This window comes from Thunnus maccoyii, chromosome 21, assembly GCF_910596095.1.
Source record: "Thunnus maccoyii chromosome 21, fThuMac1.1, whole genome shotgun sequence".
Lineage (NCBI taxonomy): Eukaryota > Metazoa > Chordata > Actinopteri > Scombriformes > Scombridae > Thunnus > Thunnus maccoyii.
Genome location: NC_056553.1, coordinates 26,229,310 through 26,249,745, shown reverse-complemented (window position 1 = coordinate 26,249,745; position 20,436 = coordinate 26,229,310). Strand labels below are relative to the sequence as shown.

General features: G+C 39.5%; 1 protein-coding gene across 1 annotated transcript in view; it reads right to left on the bottom strand.

Annotated features, from left to right (window-relative positions):
• Positions 1-20,436, bottom strand: part of LOC121888504 (2-lysophosphatidate phosphatase PLPPR4) — a 53,399-nt gene that overhangs the window by 12,369 nt on the left and 20,594 nt on the right. Inside the window, exons 3-5 of the mRNA XM_042400067.1 lie at positions 12,741-12,926; positions 2,062-2,191; positions 1,543-1,738 (exon numbers count right to left, since the gene is read on the bottom strand). Of these exons, the coding sequence (XP_042256001.1) occupies positions 1,543-1,738; positions 2,062-2,191; positions 12,741-12,926 (512 nt within the window). The remainder of the gene's footprint in view (positions 1-1,542; positions 1,739-2,061; positions 2,192-12,740; positions 12,927-20,436) is intronic.

The following is a 20,436-nucleotide window of genomic DNA, read 5'->3' as shown; positions in this document are numbered from 1 at the left end:
AAACAAAATCCTGCACACATCATAGCAAAGTGTGGTAATTAGGTGAAACCTGCTAACTACTAAGGTATTATAAGGCATACAAATATAAACACATGATGACTATTTTCATTAGAACCTGATACTGTATGTTAAATGAAACGTCCCAAAAAGCAGAAGGGTCAGTATGACGCAATTGAATGAATGCATGCATGCCACAGATTTTTGTTCATTTGTTGTTGTTTTGTTGTCATCCTCCCAGAGATCACTTAATATGTCAGAGTGGATAATACTCTTCTTCTTTTTCTGTGTATTCTCTGTAGATGACGTCTGTAAGGGCTCTCTCCTTTTTGTCTGCTTTCTTTAAGGCATAAAATGTGGATGATGTCATAGATTCACATTGCTGAATTTTTAATAATTTGCTGTTCAAAGGGTCTGCTAGCTCAGCAGAAGTTCACCTGTGGCAGGGAATTAAAAATGGATGGATTTCAGAGGAGGAAATTACCAATAGGTATGTTAAAGGGGAGCTCTACTGAATTCTACTCTACACAACAGTGTGTGTTTACAGGTGCTGCGGAGAACTACTGCATATGTGAAAAAGTAGTATAAATTCTTTTGTGTGTCCAGAGGGAGCTGTGTGAAATCTGATAAATTACCTCAAGTGATATAATTTGAGTCAGCGTCAGTTGAGGATGAAGACTACAAGTTTGAAAATGAAAAAAATCTGGAGGTGTGGTGTTGGAAAGAAGTGAAATTACTAGACGTTTGTAGCCCGCTGCCTACCTCTGCCTGAGGCTTGGCATGGCAGGGTTGAACAATTAATAGTTTTTACAATGAAATTGCAATTTTTCAGAACAAATTTCAAATCTCAAGAGCCATGAGTTAAATTACATTATTAATCATCATTAATCATTAATGTTTTAAAAGGATGTAAGAGGCTTAAAATAATCATATGAGGTTGCTAAACTACAATACAAAACTCTGCAGTGTGGTTAGTATGCTCTCTGTGTGCTGATGAATGAACGCTAAGATTGTAATGCCCTGGTAAACTGAGGAATTACCAGTACTCACATGGTCAGTTCAGTGTGATAAATACTACTAGAGTCATGACACTTCCTGCAGATGTTTCAAAGTAAAGCAATGGTAGGGATTATGTCCATTGAGAGGCTGGAATAGCTTTTAGTCTGTAACATCCCTACAGGAAGTTCTGGGTTTCAATGATAGCTTAACAGTGATCAAAAAACAGCAAAATGGAAGTGAGTTGAAATAATTTGTGAATAAAACCAGTGTTAGAGAAGAGTGAGTGAGAGCAGCAGACTGGTGGGTATGACATGACTCTCGTGTTGGACTGATGGATTTAGTGCAGCCACATATAGTTCCCTTGGTTCCTCTCTAACATTGACAATATTTGGCTCATAATGTGTTCGTAATGCATCACACTGCAGACTTTCCCCCTCTTGGCTTAAACATATATAATCAGTATGCTTCCTGCAGCTTTAAGTGGGAGTCTCTATTTTTCTCATTACAATAACTCTTCAATGTTAAATGCAGAGAATCCAAACTGACCTGCCCTGATTGATGGCTGCTGGGTCGGCACCTGAGCAGATATCCTCCATGACGTAGGGGTTCTGCTCACAGCTGATGTTGAGCGTGGTGTAGTTAGGTTTACACACGGTGAGAAAGTAGGGTGTTGGGTAGCCTGTCATCAGTTGAAGGATGTCAGTGATGAGGGCCGTGGCACAAAGACCGAATGCATGAACGCCTGAGGACACAGAAAGATGAAGCAAATGGTTCATAGACACCACTGATATTACTGCTGGGTGAACTGTACAACTCACACACAAAAGCCATGCACATGCACATGAGAAGAAGTATTCACCCACTGACAGCTTTCATACCTACTGTCTTTTTCTAAGACATACATGCGTTCATATTTAAAACACATTTTGTCTGGGAGAAGCTGCAAGACTGTCTGTCATTCTTATGTTGGTAAATGAATCATCAAAAAAAGTTGGGAAACAAAAATCAGTCCCCGGAGTGTTACCATACTTTCAGTGTATAAAAGAAATAACAAACTCATTGTACCAACAAAGCGGACGGCTCTGCGTATGAAGGAGTTGAAGTTGCAGCCAGCAGCGTTGATATTGGCCTCGGCTCCGGCACCGCTCTTCCTTCGAGACAGACAGCAGAACAGGATGGCCTCTCCAATCATTATCTGTCAACACACAGTACCACACCTGTTACATGTGTTTGCATACGGCAGTAGGAAGACAAGGACGTTCCATTGTGTCCCCTCACTTTTTAAAATCCTAGATTCTTCAACCATCTTTTAGTTTCATAGTTTTTATTCCTGGTTATTCTCCTCTGGGTCACAAGGTGCAGCCTCCAACATGCACTGTTTGCAGAGCAATTTACTATTCTTTTTAAACCTATAATTAAGTGAGAAGTCACCCTAAGTGTTTCTCCATCATGCCTGGACACAAATGTCTACAGTAAAATTTGAGCCTCTGAGCTTTGTACCCCGCAGGGATCGGCTGTTTTGATGTGGACGGTGTTCCACAGCTCAGCCTATCTATGCCCCTCTGAATGCTAGTTTAAGCCAAGAGCACACGCCAAGACGGCTACTTCCTGTGTCATACACTAATACACACAAATACACACTCCTCTAGAAGTGACATGTGGGGTGGCAGTGGGATACCTGGCTGTCTGCGCTAATTCTCTGAGATCATAGACCTCTGCAGAAAGAGGAGGATGGTGAGGAAGAGGTATACAGGGTTGGACAGAGGAGAGGGAGATAGAGAGAATGAGAGAGAGGAAAGAAGAGAGGGGAGAGAAAAACAATGGATCAATGATGGACAGTGAGAGGGATTAACAGTACTTAGAGGAGGGCCTCCAGAGATCTGCATAATACTGAAACTGACACACTATACTTATGAGACTCAATAAACCAGGGTTTATCTGGGAAATTTATAGCAAATTTTTCTCTTATAAAAGAAGAAACAGCTGTTTTCTCTACAAAAATGAAAAAAAATATGTATGATCATACAATATAAAACAAAACACTATACATGTATCAGTTTTATGCCTGAATGTTACAATCTACTGAAGTATTAATAAACTATTATCAGGTTGAGCACTGTCAAGTAACTGAGACAATGTGAAGTGAAAAGCAACTAGTGTGTTGAGTTTGCTGCCTGCTCTCACTGCTGCCTTCAGTTTGTTCTCATCTGTTCTGTTTATCAATTAACTCCAACAAAGGTTCATTAGCAGCTTATTTATTAGTCTGATGATGTCTGATTGCTGTGTACAGACACTGACTCTGTTTCAGATGAATTCAAATGGATGTTGAATACAGATTTAGGACCATGCTGGTGTCACATCTTGTAAATGCATGGACACAAACCTAATGCAATACAACAGCCCAATGAAATTCTACCTTTATGAATCTTATAATGTAGACTTTGTTGACACTCTGAGGTGTTACATTGATCAGTTCAGCAAATTATGATAAATAATCAAACGATAGATTCAGAGTGACAACTGACTGACTGCCGTGTTGCTGTTAAATATTTCATGAAGCAGTGTCTCCATGGCCAGACCAGCTGACCATGAACTGCAACAACCCGTTTGTTGCATCTCTCCCTCACCTGTTTCCTGTCATCTCTGTACTGGTGCTATTCACTAAAGGCATAAAATGCCTCTAGACTTCTATTTTTAAATTTCACAAATATAAGTATTCATTTTCTGCTCAGTGATCAGTGTTGGTTAATAATAACAGAAGCACTGCAATTTGCATATTTTATGGATGAATTAATCTAACCATGACTCAGTATATTGGTCTAACTCTCATTTTTTCAGTCAATTTTTTTTTCTCTGACCTCATTAAAACCCAATGTGACACAAAGTACTGAAGTGGTAACTCTTCCCATCATGTACATTTGATGAAGGTCATAAAATACAGAAATGAACACAAAGCTTTGTTACACCAAATAAGGATATATTGCATGTTTTACATGTTATATAGGATGCCAAAGATTCATTCAAAGACAAAGAAATAAACAATATATAGTCTTACACCTTCCCATCAGATGCCCTAAGACTGTCCTGTCTTCCCAGTCACCTGCCATCACCAGCCATTCTCACATAAAGCCCCATCTGTCTCTGTATATACACCTGCACACACATGTTCTCTGCCAGATCCATTTGCCTTTGTGTTCCAGCCTACCTGTATCCAAACCTAAACCTGGACCTGAAGCAGACTTCTGAAAACATATCATCATTTCAAAATCATGTTAATAAACAATTCTCATAAAATGAGGGAAAGTCATGACTGATGATAAAACATTGGGCCTCATGCAAGAACATTTTCATATTCTTCTCCTAAACCTTTCTTACTTTTTTCTCTGAGGTTTGTTTGTGTGAATATTCCAAGTCAGATTTAACAAACTGTCTGAACTGCACAAACTGCTGAATCAAGTGGAAATGTAGCACGGAACTGTGACCTTTTTCACTTAACAGCTTTTTAAAAATCCTCTGCAGCAGCTCCACCAACATAGCCTCCATCTCTTCACTCATCACAAAACTGCTACTGAGTCTCATCCCTAGCACCAGCCCCGCCAGGGTTTTCAGATGATTTTTCCAGAGGAACATGAATTGAATTAGAATAACTGTAACAATTGTCTGACCCCCCTGCTGAAAGAACTCATTTTCCCATAAGCCTTGAGGGTGTGCAGCAGCTCTAACACAAAGTGACAGTCAAAGCACTTGAGTGTTCAGCAGCCTGCGAGAGGCATCCTGACGGAGCCTCAGGTCCTCTTCTGCTCCACTAGTTGCTGTGAGAAGGATCTCTGTGCTATCAGCTGATATGAGGAGTCTGAATCTATTGATGTCTGAGGGTACAAAAAATTAAAATCCTGTCTGGCTGATAACAGACGGAGCTGTGTGAGATGTGCATGGCTTTGATCGATTGGTAGAGAGCTGAGTTTTCCCACATCATCTGGTGAGACAGCTCTGCTGCACATCTCTATCTTGCCTTCAGACTGGCTTCTGGGAAGACACTGTGGTTTTTAGTCCTTTGTGTCTCTGTCAAAAGTCAGTATGCATCTTAGCACAGAATCAACTGCTCAGTGGTAATGGTTTTAGAGTCCCTGTGAGCTGAGGAGAGCCAGAGTTGTTTTTTTTTTGTTTTTTTTAACTTTAAGGCATTTTGGAGCTGCATGCAGGAAGATGCTGAGGAGAGAATTTGATTTGGATGGGAAAGAGTTCAGTGCTGATGTTCTCTAAATATCATCTGTGAGCTGGGAGGGTCATGGTTAGTGTTAGGTTTGGGGATTTGGCAGCACTATCAGAAACTAACAAAATCAGGGAGTGTTCATGCCACTGACCTAGTAATCATACCATGTAATCATCATGTCCAAAGTTCCATTCCGACTAAGGGCCTAAATTACTGAAGATAGCGGGGACACGTCCCCCTCACTCAAAAACCTATTTTTGTCTTGCCACTTTTAAAGCTTCTGTTTGAGTTACTCACTAAAATCTCTCTGAACAGTATTCTCTGCAGCAGTGATCCTGCTGAGGAAACTCTGAGTTTATGAAAATAAAACAAACAGTTACTTCTGTCCATCAGTTTTTTGCATGCACTCATCAGCAGTATTGTGAGCAGCAGCATGTGGTTTTGCCCCTCAGGCCACACAGCTTCTATATGGCCTGAGAGGCAAAAGCTCTGCAATTAGAGCTTCAGTTAACATACATGATCTCTTTTACAAGGGATACCTGCTCAAATGGCAGCATTAAATAGGTGCTATATAGTTACATGAAAACATCATTAATTTACAACATTTATATCAAATGCAACAAAACAAGACCTGAGAGACACCAAAGAGATAAAACAACTACTTAAAACAATTAGATTTTAATGTGATGCTTGAATGTCTGATATAAAGCAGTGTTCCCAGAAGTTTCTCTTTTAAAAAATCCAGCCCAGAGTGCATAAAACTGTACAAAAATGTAGTTTCATGCATATAGAGCAGACTGATCTGATAGCTGTTAGAAACAGGGGAAAGCAAACCTTTTGCATAAAGATGCTAAAATTAAACACCAATCAAAGCTAAAGCAACAAAGGACAGTGTTTCTCGGATAAGAAATTATTTTTGGGAGACCAAGAGTCTTGAATGCTTAATATTTTATGATTTGATTGACTTTAGCTAGGAGAGGGCAGTACCGGTGATGTTAAGGGAGGATTCAAGGCAGGAGAGAAGAACTGTGTGACTGATGTTGACAGCTGCAGTGAGGTTGAGTAGGATGAGAATGCTGAGGTGACCAGAGTCTGATGAGAGGAGGAGGTTGTTGGTGACTTCGAGGAGGGTTGTTTCAGTGCTGTGCTGTGAGCAGAAACTGGATTGAAACGGTTTGAACAGGTTGATGGAAATGAGGTGGGCTTTAAGTTGGTAGGCAACAAAACGTTCCAGTATTTTTGACAGAAAGGGGAGACTGGAGATGGACCGGAAATTGCTCAGGATATCAGGGTTGAGTCCAGGATTTTTGAGGATGGGGGTGACAGTTTGAGTGTTCAGGGAACTGAACCAGAACTGAAGGAGGAGTAAATGATTTCTTTGATGAGTGAGGAGATAGCTGGGAGGCAGTCCTTAACAAGATTGGATGGGATCCATAACACAAGTCGAGCTTCTCGTTCCTGCCATTAAGTTGGACAACTCTATTGGAGACACAGGGGAGAACTGAGACAGGGGCTGAGTGGTGTGTGTGTTGGGGTGGGGGGGTGCATAATGAATGCACAAAGGAATTAATTAGTAATCAATGTGGTCCCTCAAAAGAGCGCCAAGGATCGTATTTCTTCCAAAACATGCCTTCTAGACTATAAGAAGTTTTACAACTCTTTATCTGGTGCTCTTCTTCTGCCGTTTTGGCTTGTTGGTGGCTGTTGCTTCTTCTGTTTTCTCTTGTCCTAACCAGCCTACTGGCCTGTGTTGCGTTTTAGGCGTTGTCTTTTTCATTTTTCCCTGAGAGATACAATCTCCAGAAAGGAATTCTCAACTAAAAAGAAAGACTACAAAGAAGCCTATGCCCCAAGCCAAGCCATACCATTTGACATTTTAATGACCTATTATTTTTGTAGCTGTGTAGCTAAAGTTTTTAAAGACGTTTCCAAGGGCTTTCCTGATTGGTCTAGAGCTCCATGCATCCAACTCTGCAGCCTGCCACTGAATTCACTGAGAATGGGACACCTCCCTGCTGTGTGTGTCCACTACATAGCCTCAACTAGTCTGAGATTGGATTCATCCTACTGAGAAGCAGTGAACCAAAGCTGTTTCATTGAACCTACTGCAATGGTTCTCATCTGGCTGTTACTCAGGCGACCTGAGGATAACCGAGTCTTCTTCGCCTTGCTTGCCACTTTCCAGGAATCTTGCCTCATTATCAGCCCTACATCATCACGGAAACAGTAGGATGACCATCTGTCATGCTTCTGTCTCAGAGCTGATGCAAAGAGCTATCCAAAATTTAATTTTATTGGCTTTACTTAGAGTTAATTGCCCTTCATTGCGCTTTTGGCTTGTTTTTGATAACATCCATTCATTCATTCATTCTAGTTGTATATATGCATAGATGGGTGACAAATGAAAGGAAAAACTGGTACAGGTCTGAATGCTTGACCCCTACAGTTAGGGGATCTGGGGGCTCTGTTATGCTGTGGGGGGCATTTTGCTGGCATGGTTTGGGTCCACTTGTCCCCTTAGAGGGAAGGATCACTGCAAATCAATACAAAGTTGTTCTGAGTCATCACTTTTATCCTTTGATGAAACATCTCTATCCTGATAGGAATGGTTTCTTCCAGGATGACAATGCCCCAATTCACAGGTCATGAGGGGTCACTGAATGGTTTGATGAGTATGAAAATGATGTGAATCATATGCTATGACCTACAGAGTCACCACATCTCAACCCAACTGAACACCTATGGGAGATTTTGGAATGACGTGTTAGACAGCACTCTCCACCACCATCATCAAAACACCAAATGAGGGAATATCTTTTTGAAGAATGGTGTGCCTTGGCATTGATTCTACAAGTCACTGAACTCTTCTAGAGGATGAACTCCCTGTGAATTGGGGTGATTTGCAGTGATCCTTCCCTCTAAGGGGACAAGTGGACCCAAACCATGGCAGCAAAATGCCCCCCAAAGCATAACAGAGCCATCAGATCCCCTCACTGTGGGGGTCAAGCATTCACACCTGTACCAGTTTTTCCTTTGAATTGTCATCTGTCTGTATATATGCTTAGTGTACCCATTCATCCCTATCCCTTGGTAGTTCATTAAATATCTTTATTTATAGCTAAGTCATTGTATCTGTGTTTTCCTTTATATTAGAAGATGGAGGTCCCTGTATTCAGAATTTACGCCTTTCAGATATAAAACTGATTTATTTGATTTAATTATTTTTCTCCTAATTCATTATTTAATTAATTGTTTACTTAATCAGGAGATGATGCCCCTATTATCTTTATGAGTGCTTAATATTAATTTCAAGTAGTATTATTCCTATTCCCTCCACTATCCAAAACAAAAAACAAAATTGATTTCTCAGGATCGAAAGAGAAATAATTAAAACTGATGGTCATAAGATTAACCTATTGTATTGTTGAATTATCAAGAAAACTGTTGAGGATATCATTAAAAGAAAATCTTAACATGGGAACTGACAGTGAGGAAAATATTTCCGGACAGTGGGTCACTGATTCTCCAACGGCACTGATGCTCACATAGTCTTATAGCACCGTGGTCGGGTTAATATCGGAATCAATGGAAGGCCGGAGCAGTTGCTCTGAGCATCTAATATTGCCACACATGGGGCAATATTGGAGTTGAAAGCCTGGTGTGTCACAATGCAGACACCAAAGGGTACCTTGTGCATCTGCATGAGACTCAGGGGCGTGACAAAGCATCAGCATTTGACAACCTGGGAATGAGAACAGGTTGGCCTGCCTCCATTGTTTAGCTAAGCTCCTTACAACTTCAATAACAACACTTTGCTTTCATCAAGGATTCAGCTAAGACTGCCACTTTAGCCCTTGCACCTTCACCAGTGTGACCAGTCAGTGGACAGTTGGGAGGTGGGCTGAAGCGTTTGATTGGCTACAGTGAAACAAAACCTATATGGCTATGGCTTATCAACAAAAATATGTTCTTTGTATCTGTTAAACTATCTCAAACATATACATGTGTAATATTTAATAAGAGTTTATTTACTGAACAATACCAGGAAGCTACAGAATGATATAAAAACCTCAAAAAAAACAAAAAATAACAGACCCAAACTTTGACAAAGTGATCATTTTAACCCAAACCATGATCTTTCCTTAAACCAACCAAGTGGTTTTTATGCCTAAACCTAACCAGACCTTAACCACGGCGTTGTCACATCATAAACATCGTTATTTTTCTAACAAAATCTACAATTATCCTGCTGATTACTGCTGATATGGGTGCCAGATTAGAAAATGCTCCTTTGTGTCGTTCTGAAGTCAAATGGTCAAACAATGTATTTGGTCGTTTAATGTAGACTTGTTGCTTTCTTTGATTAACAGTCATTACTTTTAATGTGAGCACTTTGAGCTGCACTTTTAACTGGTTTGCATTATTTTGACTAATTAGTTGAAAATATGTTTACTTTTTGTTCAGCATGTATCTCAGTCTTGCCACAGTGCAAGAGCCAGGCTGTGACAACAAATACGACCACGGCTATCTGCATGGCCAGATATCACTAAAAGTAGAAAAATTATTATTATTATAGTTATTATTATTGTTGTACTTTCAGTGAATTGACTCTTTAAGGTTAACAAAGACTGGCAGGAAGGGAGTCACAAAGTGGTGACTGTAAACAAAAAGTGTGCACAGAATGAGAAATGAAAAGAGACAGTTGATGGAGAGTCAGTAAAGCAGTATAGTGTCTGAGCTGAGCTGTTACTCTTTGCTGTCAGAAACAGTCATCAGGGAGATAAAGCATTTAAATCTTTGCCTGTTTGTCAGCACTAAATGTAGTTGAGCTAGTGATTTTCTACAAAAAGGAGCTTACTGTGAACATGCCCTGAAGCTTGAATAAGGAAATCATTGCAGAGGAGCTGCTGTAGTCCACATGGAACATGCCTAAAGTCTGTACACAGAGATAAACTGAGCGCTCTGTGAGGAAGACTCTGATTTGATGAAGACTGTAGAGGATGATGTGGCTGGATTCATCACAGCCATCAGTAAAACATCAGTGTCTCTGCTTCCTACATGATGTCAGTCAAAAATATGATAAAGGAAAAGTGTGTAATGTCTCAGCAGCATTAGTCAGAGAAGCAGAGTGCTGTCGACACAGCTGCAGAGATGACACGTCAGTCAGAGGGAGAAAAGGAACATCAGCACGTGTCATATTATGGGGTTTTGCGTCTCAGAGAGCCACAGGATTTGAGTAATAGAGGCAGGAAAAACAATGAGGAGAGCAGTATGACTCATCAATATGATTGTTTACTATCTCTCTGATGAGATGGAGCCCTGTGTATGTGGTTATCATTCAAGTGCATCACCTAATTCAAAGCATAGCTCCACCCAACGTCCGCATGACTAAGGGTGCAGGTGTTCAGGCCTTTAAGAGATTTAAATAATGGAAGCTAAAACTAGAACACTGAACCCTATCAACCCTGTCACATGATGATTTTGACCTTTAGCCATCCTTTTTTTTTTACCTCTTTATTTACCACAGATATGTATTCCTAAGAATGGATCTCAACACTCAGATGAATTAAACAGAATCTTCCATTGTGATGTTCTACATTAGATGAAATGTTTGGTACCAAATATAATAAAAGAAAAATCATGTGTGGAGATACTTTGGCTACTGACATCCCTGTTTGGCCACAAAGTGGATGAGTCCGGGTTGGGACTAGACTCCCTGACGTCCGACAAAACAGACAGGTGATGTATTACTCTGCCCAAAACCTGCGCCAATAAAGATGGAAAATGCCACAAAGTTGATTGGTTTATCATCTGAAGCATCTCCACCTGTAAACATTTTACACCATACACTACAAATACAGAGAACTGCAGTTTCCAGATCATACAGCTCAACAGAAATGCTGACTTATTTTTTTTTATTGAAATTGACTGATAAATATTCTGATTTTAAAAAGCAAATTGCCGTACAGCCCAGCCCTTGTTCCATAAGCATCATATCCCAAATATAACTACCAATAAACAGAACTGAAATATTGATTTATTCATTTGTTTGATTTTGAACAGTCCCCAGTGCTTATGTGACTTTAAAAGATACCATAGATACACAGCTGCAATAATAAAACACATCTACTGGTCTGGAAATAAGTAAACTGAATTAAAAGACTACATTCCTCAAGTCATTATTTGAGGGAAATAAAACATAAAATCTCAACTAAATCAGATAACTACTATTTTCCTTCTCTGGCATACTGTCAAATCTACCTGTTTCTACCTGACCATGACATGAAAGGTCTTAACTGAAACTCCTCCTCTTGTGTTTATCCCTTAAACTCCTTCTCTATGAAACCACTGTAACAATGAGTGTTACAAAGGAACCCTTGGGTTAGTGTGAAAACTAGCTCCAGGAAAACGCCTTTTCATGCAATTAAGCATTTGGAATGCACTGATATATATGTGTGTGTGTGTATGTGTGAGTGTGTGCGCATGCTAGATGGCATGCCTGGCTGGTCACAATAAATGTGCATGCAGAGCTAGCCTGTCTGGCCTCAGGAGGGCAGGATAATATAGATCAACAGTGAGTGAGCTGGGCTGGCCTGGAGGGGCCTGTCCTGTTGACCCACTGCTCAACTCAGACCTTGTATATCTCAGTGAGGATGTGTTTGTGTGTGTTGTGGGCAATATTAGAAGCCCAGGGCTTTTTTTACTCTGTGTGTATGTATTTCTGTGCAAGCATCAGTGTGTTTAAACTGGTCACCGAAACTTGTGCTACTTTGAATTACGGTACTATAGAAGGTCTCCCTGCACATAAATTAGACTATAATTATAAAGACCAAAGAACAGAAATATAAAGCATTTCAGGTGGGAAGATAGTTAAGCTGAGTATTCACATTACAGCCATGTTATCATCAGCACAGGGGGCTTCGGGGGTGCAGCACCACAGCAATCCCACCAAGTATGAAGAGGAGGAATGATTACAGCAAGAAAAACATGTTTGAGTGTTTATTTGGGCTCCTAATTGTTTTAAGACAGACTTAAAAAATTGTGAACCCATCCTTTAATGTGATTACTCAGCTATATATGTCAGCTTGTGACATTTTGATACACATATAAGACACTGATTATGAGATGACTCTCCTTTTCTAACAGCTGTTTTCAGAAAAAAGTCTTTTTAAAGATTAAGACTTTATCAGACTAGTCCTGCTGGGAAAGTTTTTTGTGAGATACCATAGTTCCAAGGAGAACATATTATTCTTATTTGAAACTCCTCCTCTCATGAAACTGAAACATGAAATACATTTTTGCGCAAATTGAAAAAGAAAGGGTGGATGGAAACCCTGATGTATCATGTATATTTGAGGTGTATCAAAGGAAATGATCATTTTTGAGGAAAAACAACATATAGATTAACCATTTCTGTTCCTTCCTGTTCACAGTTGATGCTTAGATGTTTAGACAATAATACTGTAAGTCTCATCATGTAAAAGTCCTCTACAACTGACTGTCAGTTTTCTGTCTTGTTTTTCATTCGTACCGTGATGGCGGGTCCAGCGAAGGCCAGGCTGAGCAGCATCAGCAGGGGAATGACCTCGTGGTTGGGATCGATGTAGGGCAGACTCAGGCTGCGGTCATGGCAGTTAAAACCAGACTTCACCGGCTTGAACACATCCGTCCACTCCAGAAAGTACAGGCTGACCACGGACGATACCAGGATCGGCAGCTATCGATGGACGCAGACAGACAGAAAAATTCATGAGGCAGGTCAGAGTCATAAACAGCTGAGACAGGAGGAGCTTTTATCACAATGCCAATGAATGAATAAATAAACAGGGAGTGAATGCTGCAAATGTCTCCATAACCCTACGGTTCAATGACCATGCTAATTTGAAAATAGTTTTCATGACCTGAGGGGGGTGAAGGAAGCATGTGGAATTAATTGCTCTTCTGAACATAAAGTGCTCACACTGATCTCAGCTCACATCTAGTGTACAAATTCTTCTCATCCCAACAAAATGAGACACAGCAAGCTCATGTTCATTATAGCCAGCTTGAGGTCTTAAAATCATAAACATAAAATACAAGTTCAATCCAAGCCATGAAATAAAGTCAGAGTAATAAAACTGGTGTTGATCCTTCAGTGGAGCGAATTAAAGTGCTTCACTGGTCTATGGAAGATAGCCAGGGATCAACTCTGCAGAGGGCCTGCCTGGTTATGTAAATTTCTGCTTTGGACATGCTGAATGGCTGGCTGCAACGATTTCACCACTGACCTGTCACAGTGTTACACATGAGTGCTGTGAGTTAGTGGCATTTTACTAGTGGGCGTCCTCTCCTATGAAGAGCAATGGGAGAGCAGAGCTGTGAAGATGAAAAGACAGGCTGCACAAACTGTTTTCACCAGAAACACCATCAAAACTGTTGGGTGTGTTCCATAAGCACAGAGTTTGCCCTGGGCCATAGAACAGATGCATGTCCAAAGGAGGTCACAAGGAACGGAGGAAAACAGGGGTTAAAGAGACTACGCAAGCAGAAAAATGAAAAATCTGTCTAATGAGGCGACCCGCATCTCAGCAGCAGCCATTGTGGCCACGAGTGTCATTACAGGATGATGGTACGATGAATTTCTCTCTACTTGCCAAGATTCTGTTGACCTTTGCATACATTATTATAATGTTTTATAGATATAAATTATTTATAAATATATTTATGACCTGCATCACTGCTGCTTTTGTATTTGTGTGCATCTGTTGTGTGAGACAGGCATCTTAAAAAGAGTGAAGAAGAAAACATTGTTGGTTCTTCATGTTTGCATGAGCTTCTGTTCATTTATATTTCTTTTCTGAAGCATCAATTAATATTTTCTTTTTGGAAGCAAGACGTTTTCACTTTTTTGAGTTGGAATGACATTCGTTATTGAACGTCTATCTGCTCTCACGTGTGTCTGTGTTGCAGAAACACAATTCAATAACCTTCCCTGAAAAAACTACAGTATGTACTATATAATCAGGAGACACATGGATTGAAATGGCACAACTGAATCCAGTAAATGAGACTTACAAGTCAATAAAATCAGGTAATAACACTCACATTTCTTCTAGGGGAAAATATAAACACCTAAAATTGCTTTAAGATGTTTCTCATTGAGACATAACAAGAAAGAGATGAAAACTCCAGTATATACCATTCCATTTCATATGCCAGTACGCTGCAGTTTTGTTGTGTCGGAATTCCTTCGCAAATGTTTTCTAACAACCCCCCCGGCTCTGTGGTGTCCCATTAAAGAGGACCACAGAGACGTGAGGTGCATGTGTGTAGGCAGAGAGCTGATATGTAATTGAAGGCGGTAACGTGTCCACAGAGGACTGCAGTGAGATGCGTCAGTGGGAGTTGAATGTGGCCTGGAGCATCATTGGCTTTATCATGCAGCTTAATACCCCCGATTCAGTACACAGTGGCGGGCGTGCTGCTCGCTCAGCTAATGTTAAGTAGAGCAGTGTGATGGAAGAGGGCCCCGCTAGGAGCCCCAACACGGGGATCTCTTCAAGTCAACACACTCCTGCTGGGAGCTGAGCCATAAAGCTAATACACATACTTATACACGACCACACAGAGGGCCTCTGTTTGCAGACTTCCCTTCTTTTGTCTGTCTCCTGTTTCTGCCAAAGTTTGCACACAGTTCTGTTTTGTCCTTCCTTCCTTTCTGTCTCATGTCCTGCATTTCTTTCAAACCAATCAGCTTCTTCAACATTAGTTGTAACATAAAGGTAATTAGGATATTTAGAGAGAGGGACAGTAAGAAGACATGTGGAAGCAAGGCAAGACTTAAGAGAGTGAAAAAATGATTGAAGAAGGAAGGAATATTGTGCACCACTGAGGAGGATCCTTATAGATCATATTTATCATCTACAGTGACATAAAGATTCCCCATGCAGCTTCAACAATAAATAAACATTAACAAGTAAGGTACCTGGTATGTATTTCTTTGTACAGCTGATTTCCATGTTCTAATCTCTCTATGCTAACTACTGTTGTACACAAATCAAACTGATCAGTACAGCAGTAAATACACACCCAAACATAATTACATTTAGAGGCTTTTCTTCCTTTGTTATTTCTAACAAAGTGCTGACTAAAACTCTCAATCAATGTCAAACCAATGTTAAAGGTACTTCTACAGAAACAGTAAAGGGAGAGGCAGAGCTGCAGGATGCAGCCAGGTAACCCAACGTGATTGGCCGGGAGAAGGAGACATGAGAAGGATGACAGCCCTCCTCTCTCGCTTTCTGGTGTTTTTTTCTTTCAATGCATCAAATAATAAGGGATAATAATAATAATAATAATAATAATAATAATAATAATAATAATAATAATAATGATACAATAGAAAACAACTTGTGTATCTGTTTATCTTTTTATTTTATCACCTCACACTGTTTTAACTAATAAGACTAATTAAGACAGTCAACTATGTCATCAGACACAATACTTCAGATCAGATCATCTCCAGTACTTGTGAATCACTTGTATGTGGCTAAGCTCTCTCTGCCTTAAATGTTAGCTTGAAAGATATATCTCAATTAAATATAAAGACATTTAAATTAATATCTGAGTTTTGGACCTTTTTATGGATCTAAGCTGCAGTATAACTGATGATAATATATAAAGTCTGGAGAAGAGCTCATTCTATCTCTGTGAATGTTTCAGTGCTGTAACTGGACTGCTGGAGGATCAGTCTATGACCTGACAGGTGTTGCTGGAAGTCTTGGTCCAATGGCCTACCATACCATACATTCATATAAATTACTGGCCAAATGTTTTGTGACAAACACCTGTAACAAGTCTGATCTGATACTTTTAATTATAATGGTTTCATTGATATAGTCGAATAAAAAAATATGAAGTGGCTGTCTTAAACTTTTCTGTTTCCAAATAGTTTATATTCTGTAAATGGAGAGATGGGTCACTTCATCCATTGAAACTCTATAATTGCATTGGTATATGCTCATCCTTCTCAGCTTCCATGTCCTGAAGACTGACAGAATGGAAAGAAAAACCTATTTGTATCGAAAGCCTTCTGTAAAGAGAAGTGTTTTTGTGTATTCATTTGTTAGAACCTTTCTTTTTTTAAATCTATTTTTATACAAATTTTACAATAGTTACAGGGTATTTCAAACAACAATAGTCCCTCCCAACCCCTCCACAACCGTCTGACAACAGAAGGGAGGATGATAATAGTAATATAAAATAATAAATCAATCATAGAAGTCATGTGTTAGAGAGACCATTTCCTAGTAGGCATAATGGGAACAGTGAACCCTGAGAGTAGCCACAAAACAGTCACTCATACACTGATACACAGACCCACAACTAACTGCAAGAGTAACATCACATACAAGTAGGGAAGCACAGACTAAATAGGATGGTATAGGGTAAAAACATAACGTAGAAAATTAAAATAAATAAATGAATGAATAAATAAAATAAAAATTGCAATTTGCTTCCAATTACCTCATTAAAATCCTTAAAATCACATAGCCTCCTTCTCCCTCATTGATATGCAAATATTGTTCAAAAACTTGATCTGCTGGACACAAGACAAAGTCCATTCACACTTGTATAAGTTGCATACTGGACATCGATTAGCTTGTAAATACCCCCCTTAAACTAAAGCAAAACACATTTTTGGAGTGGAAGGGGACTTTGAGTATAGCAATATATTAGTACTGCAACTAAGGATTATTTTTATATAATCAATAAACAGCTTGGTCTCTACAACATCGGAAAACAGAGAAAAATGCTCATCACAACAGTCTTGGGGCATGTGGTGATTTCATTAAATATCTTGTTTTGTCTGACCAACAGTCCAAAACCCAAAAATATTCAGTTTAGTACATTGTAAAACCATGAAAGCAGCCAATTATCTCATTTGTGAAGCTGGAACCAAATCTCAGTGGAAAATAAAAACAAAACTGTTAACTATTACCCAAGCACTGATTACACAACATCATATGTGCACCTGGCAATGAAAGCTGGCAAGAATGCTGAAACAACAACCAAATGTCACATCAAAACTGCATGAGAAACGTTATTGTTGAGAGAGAAAAGAGGAAACTGTTACACTTGATGTCTGCTGGTCTTTGCACAATCAGCTGCTAGTGGAAGCTGTTTGGATTTTGATGACACTCAGAAAAACATCTGTAACTCTCCAAACAGCACACTGAGCTTTACCAAACAACATTCTGCCAAAGGAGAGCAAAGAGGTAAAGAGAGATCTTAGGACTTGTATTGTCCCTTTAAAGATGCTCATAAAATATAGTCAGCTATATATTTGATCTTGAATGAATAAATGCATGAAGCAACACGCATGCAGGATTCATCCTGCTTTTGTGTTCCATGTTGAAAGTAGCTCATGCAGCCCCCCACTGAGCTCCACACTGCCTCTCTCATTTCTCCCCCTCTTCCTCCTCCTCCTCTCTTCTCCTCTCTCAGGTCTGTTTTCTTGGCTCAGTATCAGCCTCCCTCACCTCTCATCCAGCATCTCAGCTTTGTGGAAATGAGGAAATATAGGTCAGTGGTGTCAGCGTTCACACTGCTCATGCTCTGCAGATGAAGCTGCTCTGGGAGGAATACTGCATTCTTCATACTTCAAAGTAGATTTCTGGAGGATATTTTGTGTCACATCCCGTTATTTTGAAAGTGCAGCGTGATTTTTCTCAGACCAGCAGCAGCTAATCCCGTTTGATTCGCTCCAACGTCTCTACATGTGCAAATAAATCCTTTAATTTGTTGGTGAGTTAAATAAGTCATTTAATGCTTAAGTCAAGTCATTCATCCTCTATGTGTGCTGCTCAAAGCAGATCATAGTGAGCAATACAAAATTATCACTAATCATCTCTTGCAGATGACTCAAATCCACAGAAAAATGGGGAAGATTAACAAGCATAAGATTCTGCATATTGCCGGACTTTTTTTTTTGTCCAAATGGTGGCAGCATCTACACAGCTTGATGTCCAGCTGGTCAGTCAGTCTGTCTGTGCAATACTTTGCTCCAGAGCAAGATTTCAACAGCTACTGTCCAGATTGTGATGAATTTGGTATGAATATTCATGGTCCCTAGAGGAAGATTCAAGATGATTCAGATAAATCCTTGAACTTTGGTAGAGACTTTCAGCTTGCAAAAGTCCACTTTAGGTCAAGAATTCCCCAGACTCCTGCAAAGCTTACTTCATGATAAGATACCCATCAAACTTAAGTGAGTGTTGCTGATCTCCTCTTCTGGCCTGACCAAAATCCAAACAGACTTTAGTACAACATTCAAGTTATTTATCCATAAAAACATCACACTGCTCTCATCCTAATCGACAAAACATAGGAAATACAGTAAATATCCATCAAATAAAACCATAGATTAAAAACAACACAGATTACTAATAAATCTGGCATGGACTACATGTCTTTAATATTATATCAGAATATCCATATGAAATGATATTTATCTGGTATTACAAACTGTTTATGTATAAAATACTGTTTTGGATTCTTTTTGTTTTTTTATAAATTTATTTTGGCATAAGCCTTTGAATTAAAATCCTGACAGATCAAAATACTTCATCACATTAATCCAACAATCCTGCTAATACAACCAGAGATAATAAAGGGATAATTACCTCTGTATAATTGGTATAGAAGAATATCTGACAGTTAACAGATTTATGTCGTCTCACAGTATCTGTTCTAGTATATTGTCCTATTATTTTATTAGGATATATCTTGTGTTGTGTAATATTGCTTGTGTGATATAAAGTGCTCTCGTACTTATTAGTACACATGCATGTACAGTATGTGTCATGTTACAGACTGCGAGACTGCACTATGGCTGCAACTAATGATTATTTATTATCAATTAATCTGCTGATTATTTTCACTATTAATAGATTCATTGTTTTGTCTGTATATGTGTATATGTATATGAAAATCGTGACAGTTATGGCACGTCAAATAATTTTTTAAGCACTGAGGGAGGGACTTTGATTTTTATTTTGGCTTATGAGAGGGACATACACCTTTAAATGATTGCATTTTGTATTTATTTTAAATACGTGTTTTATCGCTGCATGGTGACGGGACTTAAGGTTTCTGAGGAAACAAACCATTCAAACCTGCCTATTCAGTTTGTGATGGAATATGAAGGGTTAAATGAAAGAAGCCCCTTTTGTCAGCCTATCAGAATTCTGCACCTCCACAGTTGCTGGGAGGAAAATGCTGCTTTCAGCTCTGTGATTGATGTTCCAGATATAATTTTACAGAGGGCCAAGTAATTCAAATGACAGTAAAATAGACCAATCATAATCATATCTTCACTATAAAGGCTTTGTTGTCGCTACTTTATGACAAGTTAAGGCCACTGTGCGTGAGTCCACACATTACCACGCTGGTACACCTGTGGTGCACTGAGTAGGCAGAGTCTGCACACCATTGGACAGTTACACCAGATCTGCCGCCAAATTTCAGCAGCAAGAGCGACATTTACGTCACCACGTCTACATGGCCCATACAAACACAAACAAGTCAAGGGAGACTGATAAGACAGAGAACTGATGAATGTCATTAAGGTTTACGTGAAATATTGTGAACATTACTGTCCATACTGGCAATTATTTGTCAGCTAGGAAAGCTACCATGGCTGAAACAGAGCAGACACAATCACAAACTAGCAGGAAAAAAACAAACAAGCCGGGAGTAACCATGGCTAGTGAGGATTATCCATGCCTTTTCAAGATTTAATTCTAATGAAAAGTTGGAGTTAATTGGTAAAGGAAGACCTACACCAGAGCTAATTTGGTGCAGAAAACCAAGGCTTTTTTCAATTCCAGGATTTAGTTTTCAAGTAACTTTCGTTAATGCGATCATCGAAGGGTAAGTTTTTAAAATCTAATAATGGCCGCCATGCCAATTGATATTATTCTGGCCACTGCTGCCACTGTTGTGTATGTTATGGTTAATTTGGGAAAACTGTCATTAATATGCACGTTGCAAATGTTGGCTGTGTGCTGGCTGTGATGCCTGTTTGAGTGTGTGCGTGTGATGGCTTACTAAATGTTGGTTTTGTGTGGTAGGAGGGTGGCTGCCATGCACCTTTATTCCGCTGAAGTGCACACAGCTTGAGTGTTGATGTGATTATTTGTAAGGAGGATTTGCATTTTATTTAAGAAATCAGCTGTGTGTTTTGG